The 18,539-nt window shown below is 41.7% G+C and overlaps 1 protein-coding gene across 1 annotated transcript in view; it reads left to right on the top strand.

Annotated features, from left to right (window-relative positions):
* The window catches only part of LOC103046857 (neuronal tyrosine-phosphorylated phosphoinositide-3-kinase adapter 1), a 60,179-nt gene extending 47,028 nt beyond the window's left edge, over positions 1-13,151 (top strand). Inside the window, exons 3-9 of the mRNA XM_049475279.1 lie at positions 63-457; positions 1,674-1,935; positions 2,113-2,914; positions 4,080-4,695; positions 8,064-8,297; positions 8,597-8,700; positions 12,514-13,151. Coding sequence (XP_049331236.1) covers positions 63-457; positions 1,674-1,935; positions 2,113-2,914; positions 4,080-4,695; positions 8,064-8,297; positions 8,597-8,700; positions 12,514-12,918 — 2,818 coding nt within the window. The 3' untranslated portion in view covers positions 12,919-13,151. The remainder of the gene's footprint in view (positions 1-62; positions 458-1,673; positions 1,936-2,112; positions 2,915-4,079; positions 4,696-8,063; positions 8,298-8,596; positions 8,701-12,513) is intronic.
* Positions 13,152-18,539: the final 5,388 nt, after the last annotated feature.

The following is an 18,539-nucleotide window of genomic DNA, read 5'->3' as shown; positions in this document are numbered from 1 at the left end:
TCTCTCTCTCTCTCTCTCTCTCTCTCTCTCTCTCTCTCGCTCTCTCTTTCTCTTCCCATCAGCTCCAGTTGTAAAGATGCCTCATCAGCGACGGTGGGGAAAGTCCGTGACCTGGCATCATTCCGCCGTCATTTCAGAATGGGTTTTATGACCATGCCGGCGTCTCAGGACCTGTCTCCACACTCCTGCGCCGCTGCCATGGCACCACGCTCTCAGTCCTGCCACGCCGTGGGCACGGGGGAGGGCGAGAGTCTGGAGAATGGAGACTACCCTGACTCAGACACACAGTCTACACCCAACACCTCCCGCTGCCCACCAGCCAAACCCAAACGCCACCCCAGCACACGCCTCAGCTCAACACCCCAGCAGGAGCATCCGGCCCGGGGAAGCCACGGCCCTCCGGACGCTCCACCCCCGCCACCCCCTCAGAATTCAAAACACTCAGAGAAGAAGAATGGTTAGTGGGCTGCCACATTGTGTGGGAGCTGTTCCTACCCAGAAAGCTAGGCTTTTATTTTAGATAAATTTCATGATATAACAGTCAAACCCTCTTCATTCAATCTCTTGATTTACACAATTGATTGAGCCGTTTATGCTGTTTTATCTGTGTTTCTCTATTAACCCTGGTGGTTTACAGAGAGTTTAACGTTTGCATTAGCTTAGAACTTAATATTGCTTATAAGAACATACACATAATTTTCCATGTAAATGAAACATTTTAATAAGAAGCAGTTAAATAAAAAGCCAATTTTAATCCTGTGAAAGTCACTGTAAAACTGCAGAATTAATGTTGCTCGAATGGCTGTTATGAGCTTTAAATAAGAGATGGACCGATCAGTGATGTTTGAGCGATCACCAATCACCAGTTTTGGCCAGCTCTAAACTAAATCTAAGCTGACTGTAAATAAACGCAAGACTCGTTTGATTTAAAAAAGGAACAGTTTATTTTATAATTACAATTTAGAATTGAAATGTACATTACTTTTTACAATTAAACACATTAAAAATAGAGCAAGCTTTCAAATAAGATAGTCTTTGAATCCCCTTAATAGCTATCTATAGAAAGATGATATGTAGAAAGCGGTATTATTCAGTTAGTGGGTAAAAAGCCTCTTTTTTACACACTTCACAAATATGAACAGTGAAAACGGGCAGAGCTGGGGTTTAGCCATTAGGCCTTATGATGCAGTTACCTAGCAGATCAATCTTTCTATGGTGTGGATTTCACAGAGGCCCTAAAGCTAATGCATGTTAGCACTACAGTACACGTGGGTACCGTGGAGCTAACATTTCCAATAGTTGTTTTAAATGAAATTAAAACAGCCTTCGCCAGCGTAATTTGCTGTAATTAATTGTGTTGACGATTTCGTTCTACACTTTTCTGTTTATTTTGCCCTATTATAAATCCCACACATAGGTCCCCACTTTAGATCTATTTAGATCTATTCATTTTTTTTAACTAAATACAGTAACTGACACAATTAACATTAGTTTCCTAAACCTTAAAATTCAACTGTTTTGTGTTTTTTCTTTTCATTGAACTAATCAATGAATAAAAAACTTAGTTCAGTATTAATATCATTATGGAGTACATTTTGTGTTAATTAGTTAAATAAATATTTAGTCTTAACCTAATCCTGATGATCAGCTTTTTAAAATGTTTTTTTTTCCAGCAATGAAAAAGTCAGATTCGGGTGAGATGCAAGGGAGGAAGGTGCCACCCCAGAAGCCTAAGCGGAGCCCAAGCACTCAGCTCTCCTTTGACCCACCGCCACCACGTGTCCCACCCCCAGCCACACCTCTTCCCTTCCAGAGTGCAGATCCTTCGCCTCATGGTGAGGGTGGGGATGACGAGCCTGTCTACATCGAGATGGTGGGTCAGGTGTTCACCAGAGAGACCTCTGGAGCACAGACACCTCATCCACTCACACCCAGGTATACATTAGAGCTTCACATCTTCATCAAATAATGACTCTTTTTGCTTTCTTTCCCTGATTCCATTTTCTTTCCCTGGTGTCTAATTGATAAGTTTGTATTTACAATAGTGGTAATAATTCTAACATAATGTAACGTAATACATTATTAATATAACTGTTTAATATTCTCACTCAGCGCCACCACGCCCGACTCCGACTCGGACCAGGGCGAAGCTATTTATGAGGAGATGAAGTATCCCATAGCTGAGGATGCAGCACGTGACGCCCAGCGCCGCCTGCCACCCAAACACAGATCGGCCAAAGCCTACCACCACTCTTCCTCTATCTCTTCCTCCTCTTCTTCCTCCCTTCCTCGACCGGCGTCCTCCTCTCCTTCCTGCCCTTCATCCTCCTCCAAACCCAAAGCTACCGTGTCCATCTCCCACTCCTCCCCTCTTCCGTCCTCCACCTCCTCTGCCTCCTCTACCCCCGTGCCCTTGCAGCCCCTTTCCACCTCTCCCCACCCACCCCGTGCCCCCACCCCCTTCCTCCTGCCTGGAACTAAGTCAGAATCAGAGATTGGCAGCTCCAGCAAGATCCCAGCACCGTTTCCCAACCTGCTGCAACACAAACCACCTCTGCTGGCCTTCCCCCAACCCGCCGCTGCCTCCAGTGGCATTTCAGCGCAGCACAAGAGCAGCTCTGCCAAATCGGGGAACTCCAGTGGTCAGGCACCCTCGAGCCTGCCTCCAAATGCTGGCTCGTCCAGCTCCAAAGAGAGCTCGGGAGGAGAGAAGGACAGAGAGAAGGACAGGAAGGATGGGCATTTAGGTCCAGCGCCAGGCCTCAGAGCAAGGAGCCACTCTACCCCTTTGCCTCCATCCTCCAAATCTTCCTCACCGTACTCCCACCATCATCACCATCACCACCCCCACCACCGGCCATCGCACTACCACCACTACCGGAAACCTGAAAAGGAGTCGTCGAAATCCAGAGACGTAAGAATACGTCACACATTCTTTTTATCATTACTGTGATAAATTGCCTGCCTTTCTGTCAAAGGAAACAATATGCAAATGAGCACAATAATGAATGGCTAAAGTACTCACTGTAAGAAACCTCATGTGTTTAAAAAGATTATTGATTTTCCTTCTCTGCTCTCCTTTAGGATTTTGGGACAGCATCTCCTTCTCATTGTATACCAAAACATGCATGAGTCAGTAGAATAAGACCATTTAACAACCATTAACAAACATTAGCCTGGGTAGCACTAACATTAGCATAGTATATCAGTAGCATCTTTAGCTACAGTTAGTAGCTAGCTAACCAAGCCAGCAGCAGTCATAATCTACAGGAGCAAAACCTTAGTAATGTCTAATGAAACTATCCACTGACCTGTAATAAGGAGTCTGTATGTTGTTACAACTCCAGACTTGCCAAAGTCAGCTATCAAACTATGTTGCTTTGGTAAAGCATGCAGGGCTACGCTCGTGAGAACTGTGTAAACGTTTCAGAAACCAAGTCATATTTATGTAAAATCCTGTAATATCACAGGACTGCATCACCCCACTTTCTTCTTTTACTTCAGATTCTGGTTCTGTGTCTCTCAGCTTGTCCAGAAAAGCATGTATAAAGCGCGTCCTGTAAAAGTGAATCAAAGCACAGCTTTCTGTTTTGATAATGTGAAGTACAAGTGAGCTACACTTTATGATGGTAGGGTGAGCCCAGGAGCAAGAAATAACATTTTTTGAATAATGCTGCTTTAAAAGGAAATGTTTTATACATTGGCCTTATGACCCAGATATTGAAACATTGGATATTTATAACAAAAAAGTTAAAATACCTTAAAAACAATCCCATTTTTGGACAAGTCTTGATTTGCATAGTTGTTTAATGGAATACATTTAATAATTCCACATCCCTCAGTTCACTATTGCCTCACAAGAGCAACTCAGGTCAAGTTCCACTGGCAGTATCAGTGGTGAATTTCATAGCAAATGCTTCTTCATAGTAGACATGTAGTTCACCAGATTGGCCACATTAGAATCAGTTTGCTATCAAACAGTATCTTTTCTGCTGCTTTATAACTAACAAACAGTTTTATATTGTATTTCAATATTTTTTTTTTGATTATGCTTTTTGTGTTTATTGCACTTATTACAGAGCTACAAAGATGGAGGTCCCTCTCAGTCCTCGGCTCAGACCCAGACCAAGGAGGGCAAGTCCGTCAGCTTCCTGCTTAAGTCGGACAAGTCGGAGAGAGAGAGGGACCGGGAGAGGGACAGAGAGAGAGACACACCAGATTCCAGCCACTCTGAATCAGTCGTACACACGTCCCAGACCGGCACTAGCACCACCCCCACGCCTAGCCTTCCTCTCGCGACCTCATCGTCGTCTTCGCTGTCGTCTGCGACGCAATCCTCCTCCTCGTCATCCTCTCAGAGGCCCCACTCTCGACCTCACCTGCAGCGCTCGCACACCCCGCACCTGCCCGCCTACAAGCCTCCTCCCTCCGACAGCCCCTTGCTCTGGACCTACCCCTCAGTGGGCTTCCGGCGGCCCCCAGCATACGACAGCCTGCGTGGGGGTCCGCAGCTACCCATTCTTCAACATTCAGAGGGCGGGGCTAAGGGCGGAACCTCAACCACGCAGGCCCACCAGCAGGCCAAGGCCGGGTTTCTGCCGTGGGACAGCAGCAGCAGCCTGGGCATCGACGAGCAGGCCTACTGGCCCATGCACAGGAAACTGTCATTCAGCCACAGCAGCAGAGACACAGAGAGTAAGGGATATTTATATGTGTTTATATGTTTTTCACTCTGTAGCTTCATTCATTCAGTGATAAAGGGAAATAGGCAGCTCATGTTGTTTCCAAAACATCATTAAAAATGCATGAATCGATGAGTTTGAGCACTTTCTCGTCATCAGCTTTTGTAAGCCATTCTACATAAGAGCATCTGCCAAACGGCAGACTTAGAAATGTAATCAGTCTGCGTCACAAATTTACAGTTGCATAAACATACTAATATTAGTTTCTTAGGCAAGGTTGAAATTGGCAGTAAAGACTGGTGTTTATGTTTATAAGATACAGAACTACCATTTAGTGTTTAGTGTTTTTTAGTGGTGGACCATATGTCGTAAGTATAAAACTACTGAACAAATGTTTTAGAACACCCCCATTTTTCTGATTTGTATTGACACAATCTGTAATGAAACAATTTAAGGGTTGGGAAGCAGTTGAGAACTGTTCTCTGAAATTATGGTTCTCCGCCATCTCTTATCATCCTAACCTCTTTAACACCCTTTTCTTTGATTACAATCACATCCTCACAGCAATCATCTAACATTTTGTAGAAAGTTGTCCCTGGACAATATAGCAGAATAAAAAATAATATCCTTGATTTTGGAAGAAGCTAAAATGGAACAGTTGTCCCAAAACTATTTACTTGACAACATATTCACATCACTGTACCAAGTCTTAGGTTGTTTTTACACCAATACTATTTAGTCTGGTTAAAATGGACTTTGGTTCATCTCTAACCTTGGTGTGGTTCAGTTCATAATAATGCAATGAAAACATGAAAAAGTTCATATTCATAAAGTTTTAACAGTTCATAAATTAATAATTGGTGGAATAGCCCCACCAGTCTTACACACTGCTTTTGGATAACTTTATGCCACTCCTGGTGCAAAAAATCAAGCAGTTCAGCTTGATGTAATGTCTTGTGATCATCCATTTTTCTCTTTAATATATTCCAAAGGGTTTCAATTCAAAGAAAAATTTTAAGTGGTCTCTTTATTTTTTTCCAGAGCTGTATATTCTCAGCCCAGCCTGGTCTTAGACTCACAATGCACTTTTTCCATACATTCCGTATTAGGCTGATGTGACATTGTTCAGAAGAAGTCACAGGGGATTGTGGGGGAATGTAGTGCCCATAAAATCACTCCAAATAGCCAGAAAAATAGGAAACACACTTTAACATACTTAGAAATAGGTTTGCATTCTCTGTCTGTTTATATGTACTTTAGGGTGTTTTTAAACTAGAATGTTTTTTGAAACTGGGACCTAAAAAAAATCAAGTGTGATTAGGTGTGAAATCTGTTTTTGAGAATTGATATATGGTCCTCCTGAAATATGTAGGTGGTTTGAAAAGGTCCGCTATGTGTGGGAAAGCTAACAGTTCCACATGGCTAAAACCATTTTCATTCAATATGGCTCCTTATTTTTAGATGCAGGATATATTTGCATCAGAAGACAGCAGCTCACTAGTGACTAGATTGCTGATTTATTCATTGATCACCTGGTTGTGGGCTTGATACCCAGATTTACCTAACTGCAAGTGTTTGCCCCTTATCAATGCCCTTATTCTTTATGCTCTAGGGGCACCATAGTATGGCTGACCCCAGCCTTCTAAGCCTGCATAAGAGAAGAATATCTAATGAGCACAGGATTGGAAGTTAAGTGTACTTAAAACTTAAATGTAAAATCGCCCTTAATCTGCAGCTTCATTAAAAGAGGAGGAAGATGGAGGAGAGTAAGACACAGAAAAAAGAAAGTAGAGTGAAAACACTAAAAGGAGGAAAGAAGGGAGGGCGAGGGAAGGAGGGAGTGTGTGAGGAGTGAATGAGAGCAGACACAAACCCAGAACTGCTAATGAAGTTCTCAGTAATAAACTAAAGAGTTCAGACAGGTTTGTTAAAGCTAACACAGTGATGCAGTTCTGTGGTCTTTTTGTCACCTTTTGACACTAAAAGAAACAGAAAAGGTCAAAAGAGAAGCCTCAACCTTCTCAGTTCAGATAGTGGATAATACGTTATAATGAATTCATGTATCTAAGTGATTATGTATCTCAGTGTGTAAATTAATTCTGAAAATGCTGTTACATTATACAGTAAAACAGTAAACCCTAAAATGTAAATGGTTAAATCTATACGGGATGTTTTACAACTAGTTTTGTGCTTTTTTTTTATTCACTTGTATTTTTAATGCTTTGGATTTAAACCATCTGAGTGGATGGGTCTTTTAAAAAAAAAACTCTCTTGTAGTTCATTTAAAGTATAAATACAGAACAAATCAGAGGCATATAAAACAAATCAAACATAAGACATTGGGCCCTATTTTTACACCCTGTGCAAAGTGTGTTGTGATGCTCATTGCTATCTTACACATTGCCAACAATATTTTCACGCCTTGCACCTGTGTCATTGAAAACACGATGGTGCTTATAAGTATATCTACAGCAATAGTATGCTGGTTTTAAAATGAGGCGCGTTCAGGTCAATTTTTGGCGTATTGCTATCTTGGCAATGAAAAACACAGGTGCACCACTCTCTGAATGTAACCTAGACAATAGTCAATGGTCAGAAGCAGGCGCATTGCATGCGCTCAATGTGTGTACACTCCCTGCTTGTTACACACACAAGGACACACAGCAGTGCATAAATCCAACTTTCACATAAACAATAAACAGAATACAAAATAAAATAACATTGTTGTTCCTTTATATAGCCTGCTTGGGCACCTTCATAGTGTGAATACACAGACCCGTTTCCTCTGCTGAGACATGCAAAAGCAATAACAAACCGCCAAAGTCAGAGCTCACCTGGCTCTTAATGAGAAGGGCAAGTGGAACTTTGATTGATTTATTTAATTCTACGCTGAAAACACACCTATGATTACAATTTCCAAAATTTCCCCTCGGGATCTATCTATCTATCTATCTATCTATCTATCTATCTATCTATCTATCTATCTATCTATATATCTATCTAGCTATCTATCTAGAGAATTAGTACCTGCCTTTAGCGTGTTTAGAGCTATGCAAGGTGTACTTTTCCCATTGTTGTGATAGCAAAGATTCAACACTAACACACCCTAAATCAAGCTGCACGATGCACAGTTGATGGCTCGCCTATGGATCGCTAACATAGGGCCCATTATGTCACAAGTTGCTTGTGTGTTTTCCTGCTAGTTAGTGCAGACCTCTTCTTCCCACTGATTTTTTTATAGCACATTTGTCAGTATGACAGCAAAAATCTTTTTACTTAGTCCAGTTCCAGGGATCCAAATTATAAGTGTATGCAAACCATAATTGTGCTTAAAACATGGCCAAAGTATCTAATTTCTCTATTTTCTATTTCTCCGTGTAGAAGAAGATGCTCGCGTGTGGAACGGCAGTACTGACGCTTTGTTGAGGAGAGACAGAGACGATGTTGGAGTTGGAGTGCGGGGCGGAGGTCATTCTGGGATACCTGTGCGGGCGTCCGGCAGAATTGGGCACAGTGAGAGCCTGGCAGGGGCAGATGGACCCCCAGGGTTTAGGGCGCTGCCAAGAGCAGGACTGCCCTTACCCTGCCAAACTTTCCCTGCCTGCCGAAACGGAGGTAAGCTCACTTTGCACATGACCTTTACAGTACCTACCAGTACAGTGCTTGTAGCATGAAATCTATATAATTACTTTCATAAGAAGCCTTGTCCATATGTGACCCTTTCAGTACATTCCCAATGGGGTACATTTTAAAATAGCTGATGGCTTCAGATTTTCCCACTGGTAGGTGGGTTTAACTGCTACTGGAATTAAAAGTGTATCTAGACTACATAATTAATTTAGGCCTGTTTAGACCTGTTCTGTTCCTCTGGGGCTCAAACTGGTCTACAAGCTTGTCTGTGTGTCTGCATACAGAGCTGGGTCGGTTGGGGAGATCGTCCTCCACGTCAGGAGTGAGGCAGGCAGGAGGAGATGTTCAGAGGCAGAGCAGCCTGCCGGCCAGAGAAGCCCTGAGTCAGGTAACTGTTACTCTCTCTGTTTCTGATACTGTTAATATTACAGTTTTTCTTAAATTCTGTAATTATTAACTGGAAATTATACCTCTACTGTTGTCAAGCTGTAATTAGTACAAGTATGACAGTACTATTACAATACTGTTTTAGTTACTGGTACCTCTATTTGTAAGATTAAAGAATATCATGTTCATTTACTTTAAATCAAGCAATGGATACAATTAAGTGAAACACGTTACATTCTAAAATGTATCGAAACACACAATATAGTTATGCTTTATATTTATATGCCCACAAGAAGTACCAATTAATTAATATGTCCAAATTAATTAATATGTCTACATCTTGGTGGACACCCCTTGGTTTTTAAGGTGCGCCATTTGCTAATACACATGTAAAATACTTATAGAAAGCCAATGCCAATATAGTGGAGTGTGGTGGAGGAACAGCACATGATCTTAAAATCCATGTTTAATGGTAAAAAGCTCTGCAGCAGTGAAACCGTATTGTCTGGAGTAATGGAGGTCCACCCAATACTTGTGGGTTGAATAGGAGTGGACCCAACCTTAGTAATGTTCTGTGATTGAGTGCAATCAAATCCATACAGCCTAGAAGAGTTTTAAGTATCTGAGGTGCGGGTCCCACTCTAGACTCATGTCTCTAGGGTCCGAGTCAATACAGAATCAAATCTATGTTGGGCATATCTACCTCGAGTCTTTGGGATGAGAGTATTGAGTCGAATCTGTAGGATGCGAGTCAGAGTCGAGTATTAAGTGTCTGAGATGCGAGTATTAAGTCAACTGAGTCTCAAGCCTATTGGGGTACAAAATATAGAATCAAAGTCAAGTCTTAACAATAGGCTGACTGAAATTTCAGGATTGTGATGCCAGAACCTCTCTTTCTCCTCAACAATGAAAGAGCAAGTCTGAATTAAGTTTAAATCCTATGGGGTGAAACCTGAGTCGAGTTTTTAGTCTTTTGGATGTGAGTTTAAGTTGAGCCTCAAGTCTCTGAGGTGTGAATCTAAGTTGAATCTATAGCATATGAGTCTGAGTTGAATCTCAAGTCTCTTGGTTGAGAGTAAGAGTCGAGTCTCAAGTCTTGAGAATGCGAATCAAAGTCAATCAAAGTCAAATCTCTGATGTAGAAACCTGCTAAATGTTTGCTAGGGTGCTACTAGGCAGTTGCTATAATATCGTAGGAGGATGCTATGGTGTTACCAGGTGTGTGCTAGGTGGATGCTATGGTGTCAAATACAACAATAATATAAATCAATAATATAGTTTGAACTGTAATCAGCTAGTGTATGAGGTGGTTTGAATTAACTAGCCACTCTGCAGCGTTTGATGTGAATAGGCTATGCTGACTTGGAATGGATTATGCTGTGGTGGACAGGGCTAATGGTGCATGTGTGATTACGGCTGGCATTTATGGTATGTGGCATCAGTGTGTGTAAAGAGTGTAATGAGAGTTCAATACAGGAGGCGACAGTATTGGCTGGTGAACAGTCTGAGCCTCCAGCGTCCCCACCCTAACGCGTCTGCAGAGGAGACAAGCTGTGTGTGTGTGTGTGTGTGCAGCTGTAGGGTCACTGAGTCCAAAAAGGAACGAGGGAGGCATACAGAGAGAAATAGAGTAAGACAGGAGCTGCAGTGAGAGAGAGACAGAAAGAGAGAGCGAAAGAGAAAGGGAGGGAAAAAGAGAGAAACTGACAAAAATAGAAGCAAATGAGAAAGGGTGTGTAGTAGTATTGCTGTAGTATATGCGTGTCTCTGTGTTTGTGTGTGTGTGTGTGTGTGTGTGCTATAAAAAGCAGATGATAAATAAAGATGATCAAACAGGGATGACTGAATTGCTGCCTCTCTCTTCTCTCTCTGTTTCCCTCATTTTGTCACAGGCTTTGATACCCACATCTCTGCGATTCAGTGACAGGCTGTCTGATGTGTATAAGGGTGTATGTGAGTGTGTGTGTGTGTGTGTGCACACTCATACAGTAGCAATGCCTGGTGTTTTAGCTGCTCTGCTACAGTTCTACTCTCTCGTCTGCTTTTCATGTGCCGCCGTCTCTTGGCAGAAGCTCAAATGCTGACGCAGTCAGTGCGTGAATGTGTGTGCCGCAGAGACAGACTCTGTGTGCTGATTTGACCTTCCCTCTCGCAGCAGGAGAGGTTGGGAGGGGGCCGGCTGTACAATATTGCCATCTGCTGGCTGTACCCTAAACGGCTATGAGCATCCTTGTTGAACCTGCTCTGTGTTTTTTGCTTTCTGCAGTGTGATTCAGTCTTTTTAGACTTTAAAGACCTGTAGTCAGCACTTCATGCTGTAGGGGGGAGTGTGGCTTGTTAAATGTTCACTGGTCATAACAGTTTATTTGGTAACTTTAATATCTTATATTTTAGAAAAACAGATTTGTAAGATCTAATTTAACATTCAGTTTGCTTCAGTAGATTTGAGAGGCTAATGTTAGGAATAAAAAAAATGACTGAATAAAAATGTTCACAAGTTTATGAGTCTTAAGCACCTGGGGTACGAATCTATAACAATTCTCAGTGTCTAAACCATACGTTTCTGGCAAGCTAGTCCCTGTTGCATGGGGAGTCAAATCTGAAGTCTCTGGGGTGCAAGTCCTCAGTAAGTGGAGTCAGCAAGGCAAGTTAAAAGTCTATGGGGTAAAACTTCAAATCAAATCATCAGTGTCTTGGGTGTAGCGCAAATTTGTTGGTCTCTGGGGTGCAGGTTTCAGTGGAGCCTCTTGTTTATAGGCTACGAATGCAAGTTAGGTCTCAAGATTCTGTGTGTTGCAAGTCTGAGCCAAGTTATGAGTATCTGGGGTCTAAGTAATCAGTAAATGGAGTCAGCAAGGTGAGTCAACAGTCTATGGGGGGCAAGTCCAAATCAAATCCTGAGTCTCTGGGGTTCAGGTGCAAATCTGTAGGTCCCTGGGGTGCAGGTCTGAGTGGAGTCTCTAGTTTATAGACTACAAATCCAAGCTGGGTCTCAAGTCTCTGTGGTGGAAGTCTGACTCGATTCCTGAGTCTCTGAAATGCAAGTCTGCAAATCTAAAATCTATGGGCTACAAGGTTAGTCTGATTGTTTATGGGGTGCGAGTTCAAATCTTAACAAATTTTAAGTCTCTTGGGTGCAGGTCTGAGTGGAGTCTCAATTTTATGTGGTACAAATTCAAGTCGGTTCTCAAGTCTCTCAAGACTGAGTCAAGCCTCAGGTATTTTGAATGCGAATCTAATTCAGGTAATTAGTATCTTGGCCACAAGGTGAGCAGGGCAGTCTATGGGGTGCAAATCACGAGTTATTAGGCTGAGATAACTGCAATCATATTGAGTAGGGTCCAAGTGTGCAGGTGCAAATTCCTAAGTCTCTAAAATGCAGGTCTGAGTGGAATCTTAAGTTTATGAGTTGCGAATCCAAGTCAGATCTTACATCCCTGGGCTGCAAATCTGAGTTGAATCTATGGAGTGTGAGTCCAGGTTGAGTCATGATTCTCCAGTGTTTAAGTCAGAATCAAGTCAAGAGTCAGTGGGGTGGGTTGAGTCCTGATTCTCTGGGGTGTGAGTCCGAGCTGAGTCATGATTCTCTGGGGTCTGAATCTGATTCTGGTCACGAGTCACTGAGGCACATGTCCAAGTCAAATTATAAGTCTCTTGGGAGTCGAGTCATGAGTCTCGGGGGTAACAATTTGGAGTCGAAATTGGTCTATAGGGTCCAAATTGACCATGCAGTACAATATATCTTGTCTTCATTGTTCATGTTGACTAACTATAATTATAACTGTCTTTTTTTTTTCTTCCTCTCTCTTCTCAGCTTCAGGCTCTATCTCAGGCTCCCTGCAGCCCCTCCCTAACCCGTCCGCAGATGCAGGCGCAGCAGCAGGCTCAGTTCCAGCTCCAGCAGCTCCATCAGCACCACCTGCAACTGCAGTTCCAGCAGCTGGCTCAGCTCGCGGCACAGGCTCAACCTCCAGCCTCTGGAGGCGGCGGTCCCGGCTCGGGCGGCCCGGTGCAGCGCGACGGTAAACTGCTGGAGGTGATTGAGAGAAAGCGGTGCCTGTGTAAGGAGATTAAAGCCCACCGGCGGCCCGACAAGAGCCTGTGTAAACAGGACAGCATGCCCATCCTCCCCAGCTGGAGGAAAACGCCTGAACCTCGCAAAACAGGCACTCCACCCTGCCAGAGACCGCAGGCCGTGGTGTGGGACACAGCCATCTGACAAAGACAGAAGGAAGGATGGCACGAAGGAGTGAAATAGAGGAGGACACGTTTGGATGGTCATGTGTCTGAACGCTGAAAGGGGAGATAGATAGATGGATAGATATGCTATGTTCACATTACACTGCTGAAGTTTAGAGTTTGAAATTCAACATACAGCCTAACATTTACCTTTGAAAATTAACTAACCCAACAAGATTTTACCCAACATGCAGCTACAGTAACTCCCTAACACTATAATCATGAGGGTTTTGAGCTTTTGTTCAAATTGAATTAATGTTTATTACAAATCAATGAAAAAAAACGATCAGGTGTATGTTCTCTGATGCTTATGCACACTATTGTCTCCTTCTGAAAACTTAAAACTTTGTTAAAGGTTTTTTTTTTTTTCAATTTCTAAGCTGTTATTACACATACACATACTATGTGTCCATAATGTTGTGGACACCCTTTCTAATTACTTTAATTTGCACCCACTGCTGAGACAGATTTGCTCTCTGGAATGATGGTGCTCCATCCAATACTTTAGTTGAGTTGGAAATTAATTACATTTTGGAAATGAGGCAATATGAGGTGGTAATCATCCAATATCCTGAACTCACTATCACTAACAATGCAGGTGAATTCTCACAGCAGTGCTCCAAAATCTAGTAGAAAAACTCCATCAAAAGCAGGTAAATACATTTTTGCTTATGTCCCAATACTTTTGTCAATGTAGTTTATAAATACCCACCTGAAAATACTTCAAAGTCTCCTGATTACCGGCTTCAGCACTACTGTTAGCTTACAGTAGCTTCAGGCTAGCAAATTAGCCAGCTGTTAGCTAGAGAAATTAAATGAACAACCAATTGAACGACTCAATTAGTGCAATTAGCGTTACAGCTTGTAATGTGAACATAGCCATAGAGGGGGGATACGTACAAGGAACAATCAAAAGAAAGGAACAGAGACGGGCAAATGTGCTTTACTGTAAATCTGAATTGGGGGGGGGGTTGGGTCAAGAGTGTGACGAAGCGTTTTATGTGCCATATAAAGACAGCACACACACACACACACATTGGAGAGAAACTTCAGTTCGAACTCTCTTTTACCTACCATGCCTCATTCTGACTACTGAAAGAACCACACTGAGTTTACAACCTTTTAAAATAAAAAAAACTATATGTACTGGACGTCTCACATCAACGTTTGGAGATCTGTACATGTACGAACATATCGCAGATGAGCAGAGAGTGGAGGAGAGGTTCGCCACAGCCCCCGCTGCGGTGGATAGAAAGTTCATGCCTGCTTTGAAAGGATGGTTTGGATTGAAGACCTGGAGATGGAGCTGACTTCCTCTTCTACATTCCAGAGGATTGCGTGTATTGTATGTGCCTGTGCTGTCCTGATGAACTCTGTGAGGCCTTGGGCTCCACAGTGTCTGTCGATGAAGGATCAGCCAGCCGTGTGTGAGTGTGTATGAGCGTGTGTAAGTGTGTGTGTGACTGGAATGTAGACCTGAAGAGCTTATAAAGGATATAAGAGCAGAAATGTGGAGTGTGATCGTACTAGACCAAGCACACACAGCCGAGACATAGCTCACATTGCCAAATTAAATAAAACACACAAATACACACACAAATACCCACATACAGAAGACAATAAGGCCCTAATTCAAACACTTACACACATTGTAATGAATACAGAGAGGTGTGTGGTGCTGGTGTTGTTTGTACATAAGTGAATATTTGACTGGTTCCTCATTACTTGTTCCGGTACTGATTCCTAATGACTGATTGAGTGTGAAGCAGACTAGTCCCTGATTGTGGCTTGTCGAGGGTAAAACTACCTAAGAGTTTGCCTGTCTTTACCACTGACAAACAGGCAGACCGTTCTCTCACACTTTATACGACTTTTTGTAGCAATACGCCTCTGTAAATGCAGGAGTCTGCTCGTGCACAGAGCAGACCACCACACACACACAGACAAACAAACAGAACATCCTAACCAACATCACAACATAGGGACAACGAGCTTCATCACATCACACGCGGGGAACAGAACACGCAGGAACGTCTGATTAGATGCATGTGATGGAGACCAATAAGCGTGACGCAACCAATAACAACCCAGAAAAGAGCGTCTTTGCTCAGCATTACCGACGAATGTGAAGCGAAACTGAGGTCAGGCTCTTATCCCAAGAGCTGTCGCATGTGTACGCAAGGCAGACCAGCTCTAGCCTCGTCTAAACGCACTGAAACACATTAGCTGTTTCAGCTTTGTTTTGACCCAGTCAAATAATTTGGGGTGTCAAAATTAAAGGACTTTTTTGGCTAACAGTCATGTATGCTATATACAAATTTTACCCTAAAGGCATAAGATCAGGCAGGACATATCAGGTTTCAGGAGATTTATTAAGGCATGATAATATCAGCAGCATCACATCAGTATCATTAGATCATTGATCAAAAACCTTATCAACAATGGGTAGATGACTTTGATTGCACCGACATTTGATGACATATTAATTTTATTGTGGAAGAGCAGATTTCTCTGAGTTTGAGAGTTGACTCTCTGTTGTCCCACATCCAGCTAAAATAGACCAATAGTGGCATTGAGTGAAAGGAATTTGATTTGTGTAAAATCCTGGATATTTGACACATTTTGGCACCTTAATGTTCTGGCTGAAAAATCCCCAATAATAAGCCAATAATACAGTTTTGGAGTGGGAGTATTTCAGTTAGTACCAGCCCAATAAAATAACTGAAAAAATTACAGAATAAGAAAAAAAATTACTTTTCAGGTGAAACCAGTGTTTAATTTCATTCCTAATGAAATAGCATTCATGTTGTTTCATGTACAGAAAAAGAAATATAGCGGACTATATGTCTCTATATTTATAGCCAATCAGCTGTCATTCTGCTTTAGTGCCTGTGAGATAATTCATCATCTCATTTGAACTATTAAGACATTTGATGTATAAAAATAATGTATAGAAATTAGCTAATAATTGACCTTAGATGCTCAGATTGCATTGCCCAGGGGAAGCTGAGTAAATAATAAGGTAAATTCACTTATTCACTTATGACATTCACTTATCACATGCATATCTTGTTTAACATTTGGCAAAGTAGTCCTGTCATATTATCCATGTTCTATTTTCAGTAGTCAATGTTTTTATCAAGTTAAAATATCATTATAATTCAAGTTTTAATATCATTAGGGAATGGTTTTTACTATAAAAATTGTCACTCTTATCAATATGATCAACATTGCTGACACAGAATGACAGAGGTGTAACAAAATATTATAACACTATGTTTTGCAGTACTGTATCAGTTCTCAAAAACTGTATCTGGCACCCACTCTATCCAGTGGTGAACCTCAAAAGATAACACCTCTCAACTTATACATATATTGTAACCCTTGTATCATGATACATATCTCATCTTATTATATTTAATGCTCTTATCTTATCTAAAATATGAATTAAAATTTTACCATAGTGCTCATAAGCTACATTAGGGTTTAGTGGGGAAAAAAAGCAGAAATTTGACTTTTTTTAGCCAAATCATTCCTTTAAACCCCAGATCTAAATAAAGTAAAGGCTGGTGTTTTTCAGCATGTTTTTTTACGAGGCTAGAGAAGAACAGTCCCCTCCACATATTTCTGGATGGATTTGCAGGTCTACAACTCTGTATCATACGCCAATCCATGTACATAAGCTAAAGTCTTACTGTCTGTCTTCATTTCAGTGGCAGCGTTGTCACTACTGTCAATCATATGGAGTTGCAATGGAGATTAGTCTAGTGTAAGGGTAGGGAGTGTTTTGTGACAACAGCAAGGCTCACACAGATGCACACACACACACACACACACACTCTGCCATTCATATCGAGCTCTGACGCACACGTCAAGCTCCATTTTTCTGTTTTTACTATTTTTTTGTTCAGGGCAGAGAGGTTCACCTGTTTGCATCTTGAAGAAGATTCCACCTCACGCAGTTATTTCTGCTGTACAGCCTGAACCGGCAGCAGCACTCCTCAAACCAATGCTGGAACTATCCGCACAAAATCCAAAACCAACTCACAGACACACGCAAAGCAACCAAACAGCAGAACCAACCCACACAAAACGTGCTAAGAAAACAAAAAAGAATACACCAGAGTTAGAAATTGTAAAATAAGATAATGTACAACTGTATTGATTATGTAGCAATTATTTCCACTTTCATACTTGTAATCAACAAATATATTGTAGCATATGATGTATAAAAGTACAAGGTGTTTAATTGTTTTATAAAGGAATTTAGTAGTTCTATCTGTGGCAACCTGTCTACACTGTACCGAATGGTTTGGCCCGCTGAAATGCAAGCCCTCTTACTAAAGGCACAGTCACAGACACACCAACACAGTATTTTCTGCTAGATTTATGCAAGTCCCTTTAAAACAGGTCTACTTTTACTGCTTTTTTACATATTTGTTTATTTATGTACAGGAACCACCAGCCCAGTTCTGTCACTGTTTGGATATTTTGGAATACTTTTTGCTGCTATATTGAATTACTACTGCTATTATAAATAGGTTGTCATATTCCTCACTGCTGGTAACACTTCTTTTAGTATTCTTCTTCTTTGTTTTCGTTGCATTGGTTTCACTTTTCTCTTCCGTTCCTTTGTTTATTTATTTATTTTCAGAAGTCAGATAGGACAGAGTTCGTGCTCACTATCGATGAATGGATCCTTCCGTAACCGTACTATGGCACTCGAGTGGTTTTCAGTTCTTGTTGTGGTTGTGTTTTATCGTTGTTGTTATTTTTTGAATAGTTAGCACCAACCTGTACAGTTTTCACCTTGTCAACACTACTGAAAAATGTGAAGGTGACGTTGCAGTGTCATTCATGGGTTGCTGTGGTGTCGCCACGGTCCTGAGGTACTGTTACCACTAGACGTATAACATGGTGTTACTTGGCTGCTACCTTGTTGAAGTATAATATTGCCACAGTGCCACTACAGTGTTACATAGGGTATTTACTACTGTATACCATGGTGTTGCTGTGGTATTACTGTGGTTTATGGGCTTTGTTACTAGTGTAAGGATACCCTGGTGGTTCCGTATTTTTTTACACTATAAGGCGCACCGGACTATAAGGCGCACTATCAATAAGTGCACTTCTGTTTATTTACAGTAAGCTTAGATTTCCAAATTTCTCCAGCACTAAGGCTGGAGCATTAGCAGCTAACTGCTAGCGTTTAGCAGCTTATGCCGCCCCACAGCACCACACAGGGTGATATTAGCTAGTGGTTCGTGCCATGTAGCTTGTTTTAACACAGTAAGGCAATAAGCCTATATACTCTCCTCTGAACGGTGAAAGTGCTAGCGCGGTTAGCGGGTAATGATAAAGCTGCTCCATGTTGCTTATACATAAGACGCAATTTTTGGGAAAATTAAAGGATTTTAGGTGCGCCTTATAGTGCCAAAAATACGGTACTTAGTTATGACCAATAATATTACAGTAACACTGCATGGTGTTACTATGAGATTAACCATGGTGCCACTATGGTATGATTGTGGTTTTGACATTGTTACCACGAAATTACAATGTTGTATACTATTGTAGATCATTGTGTTAATTGAGTGTTAC

Source organism: Astyanax mexicanus, chromosome 1 (genome assembly GCF_023375975.1).
Source record: "Astyanax mexicanus isolate ESR-SI-001 chromosome 1, AstMex3_surface, whole genome shotgun sequence".
NCBI lineage: Eukaryota > Metazoa > Chordata > Actinopteri > Characiformes > Acestrorhamphidae > Astyanax > Astyanax mexicanus.
Note: the sequence above shows the minus strand (reverse complement) of the source record. Positions and strands in the feature narration are given on the sequence as shown.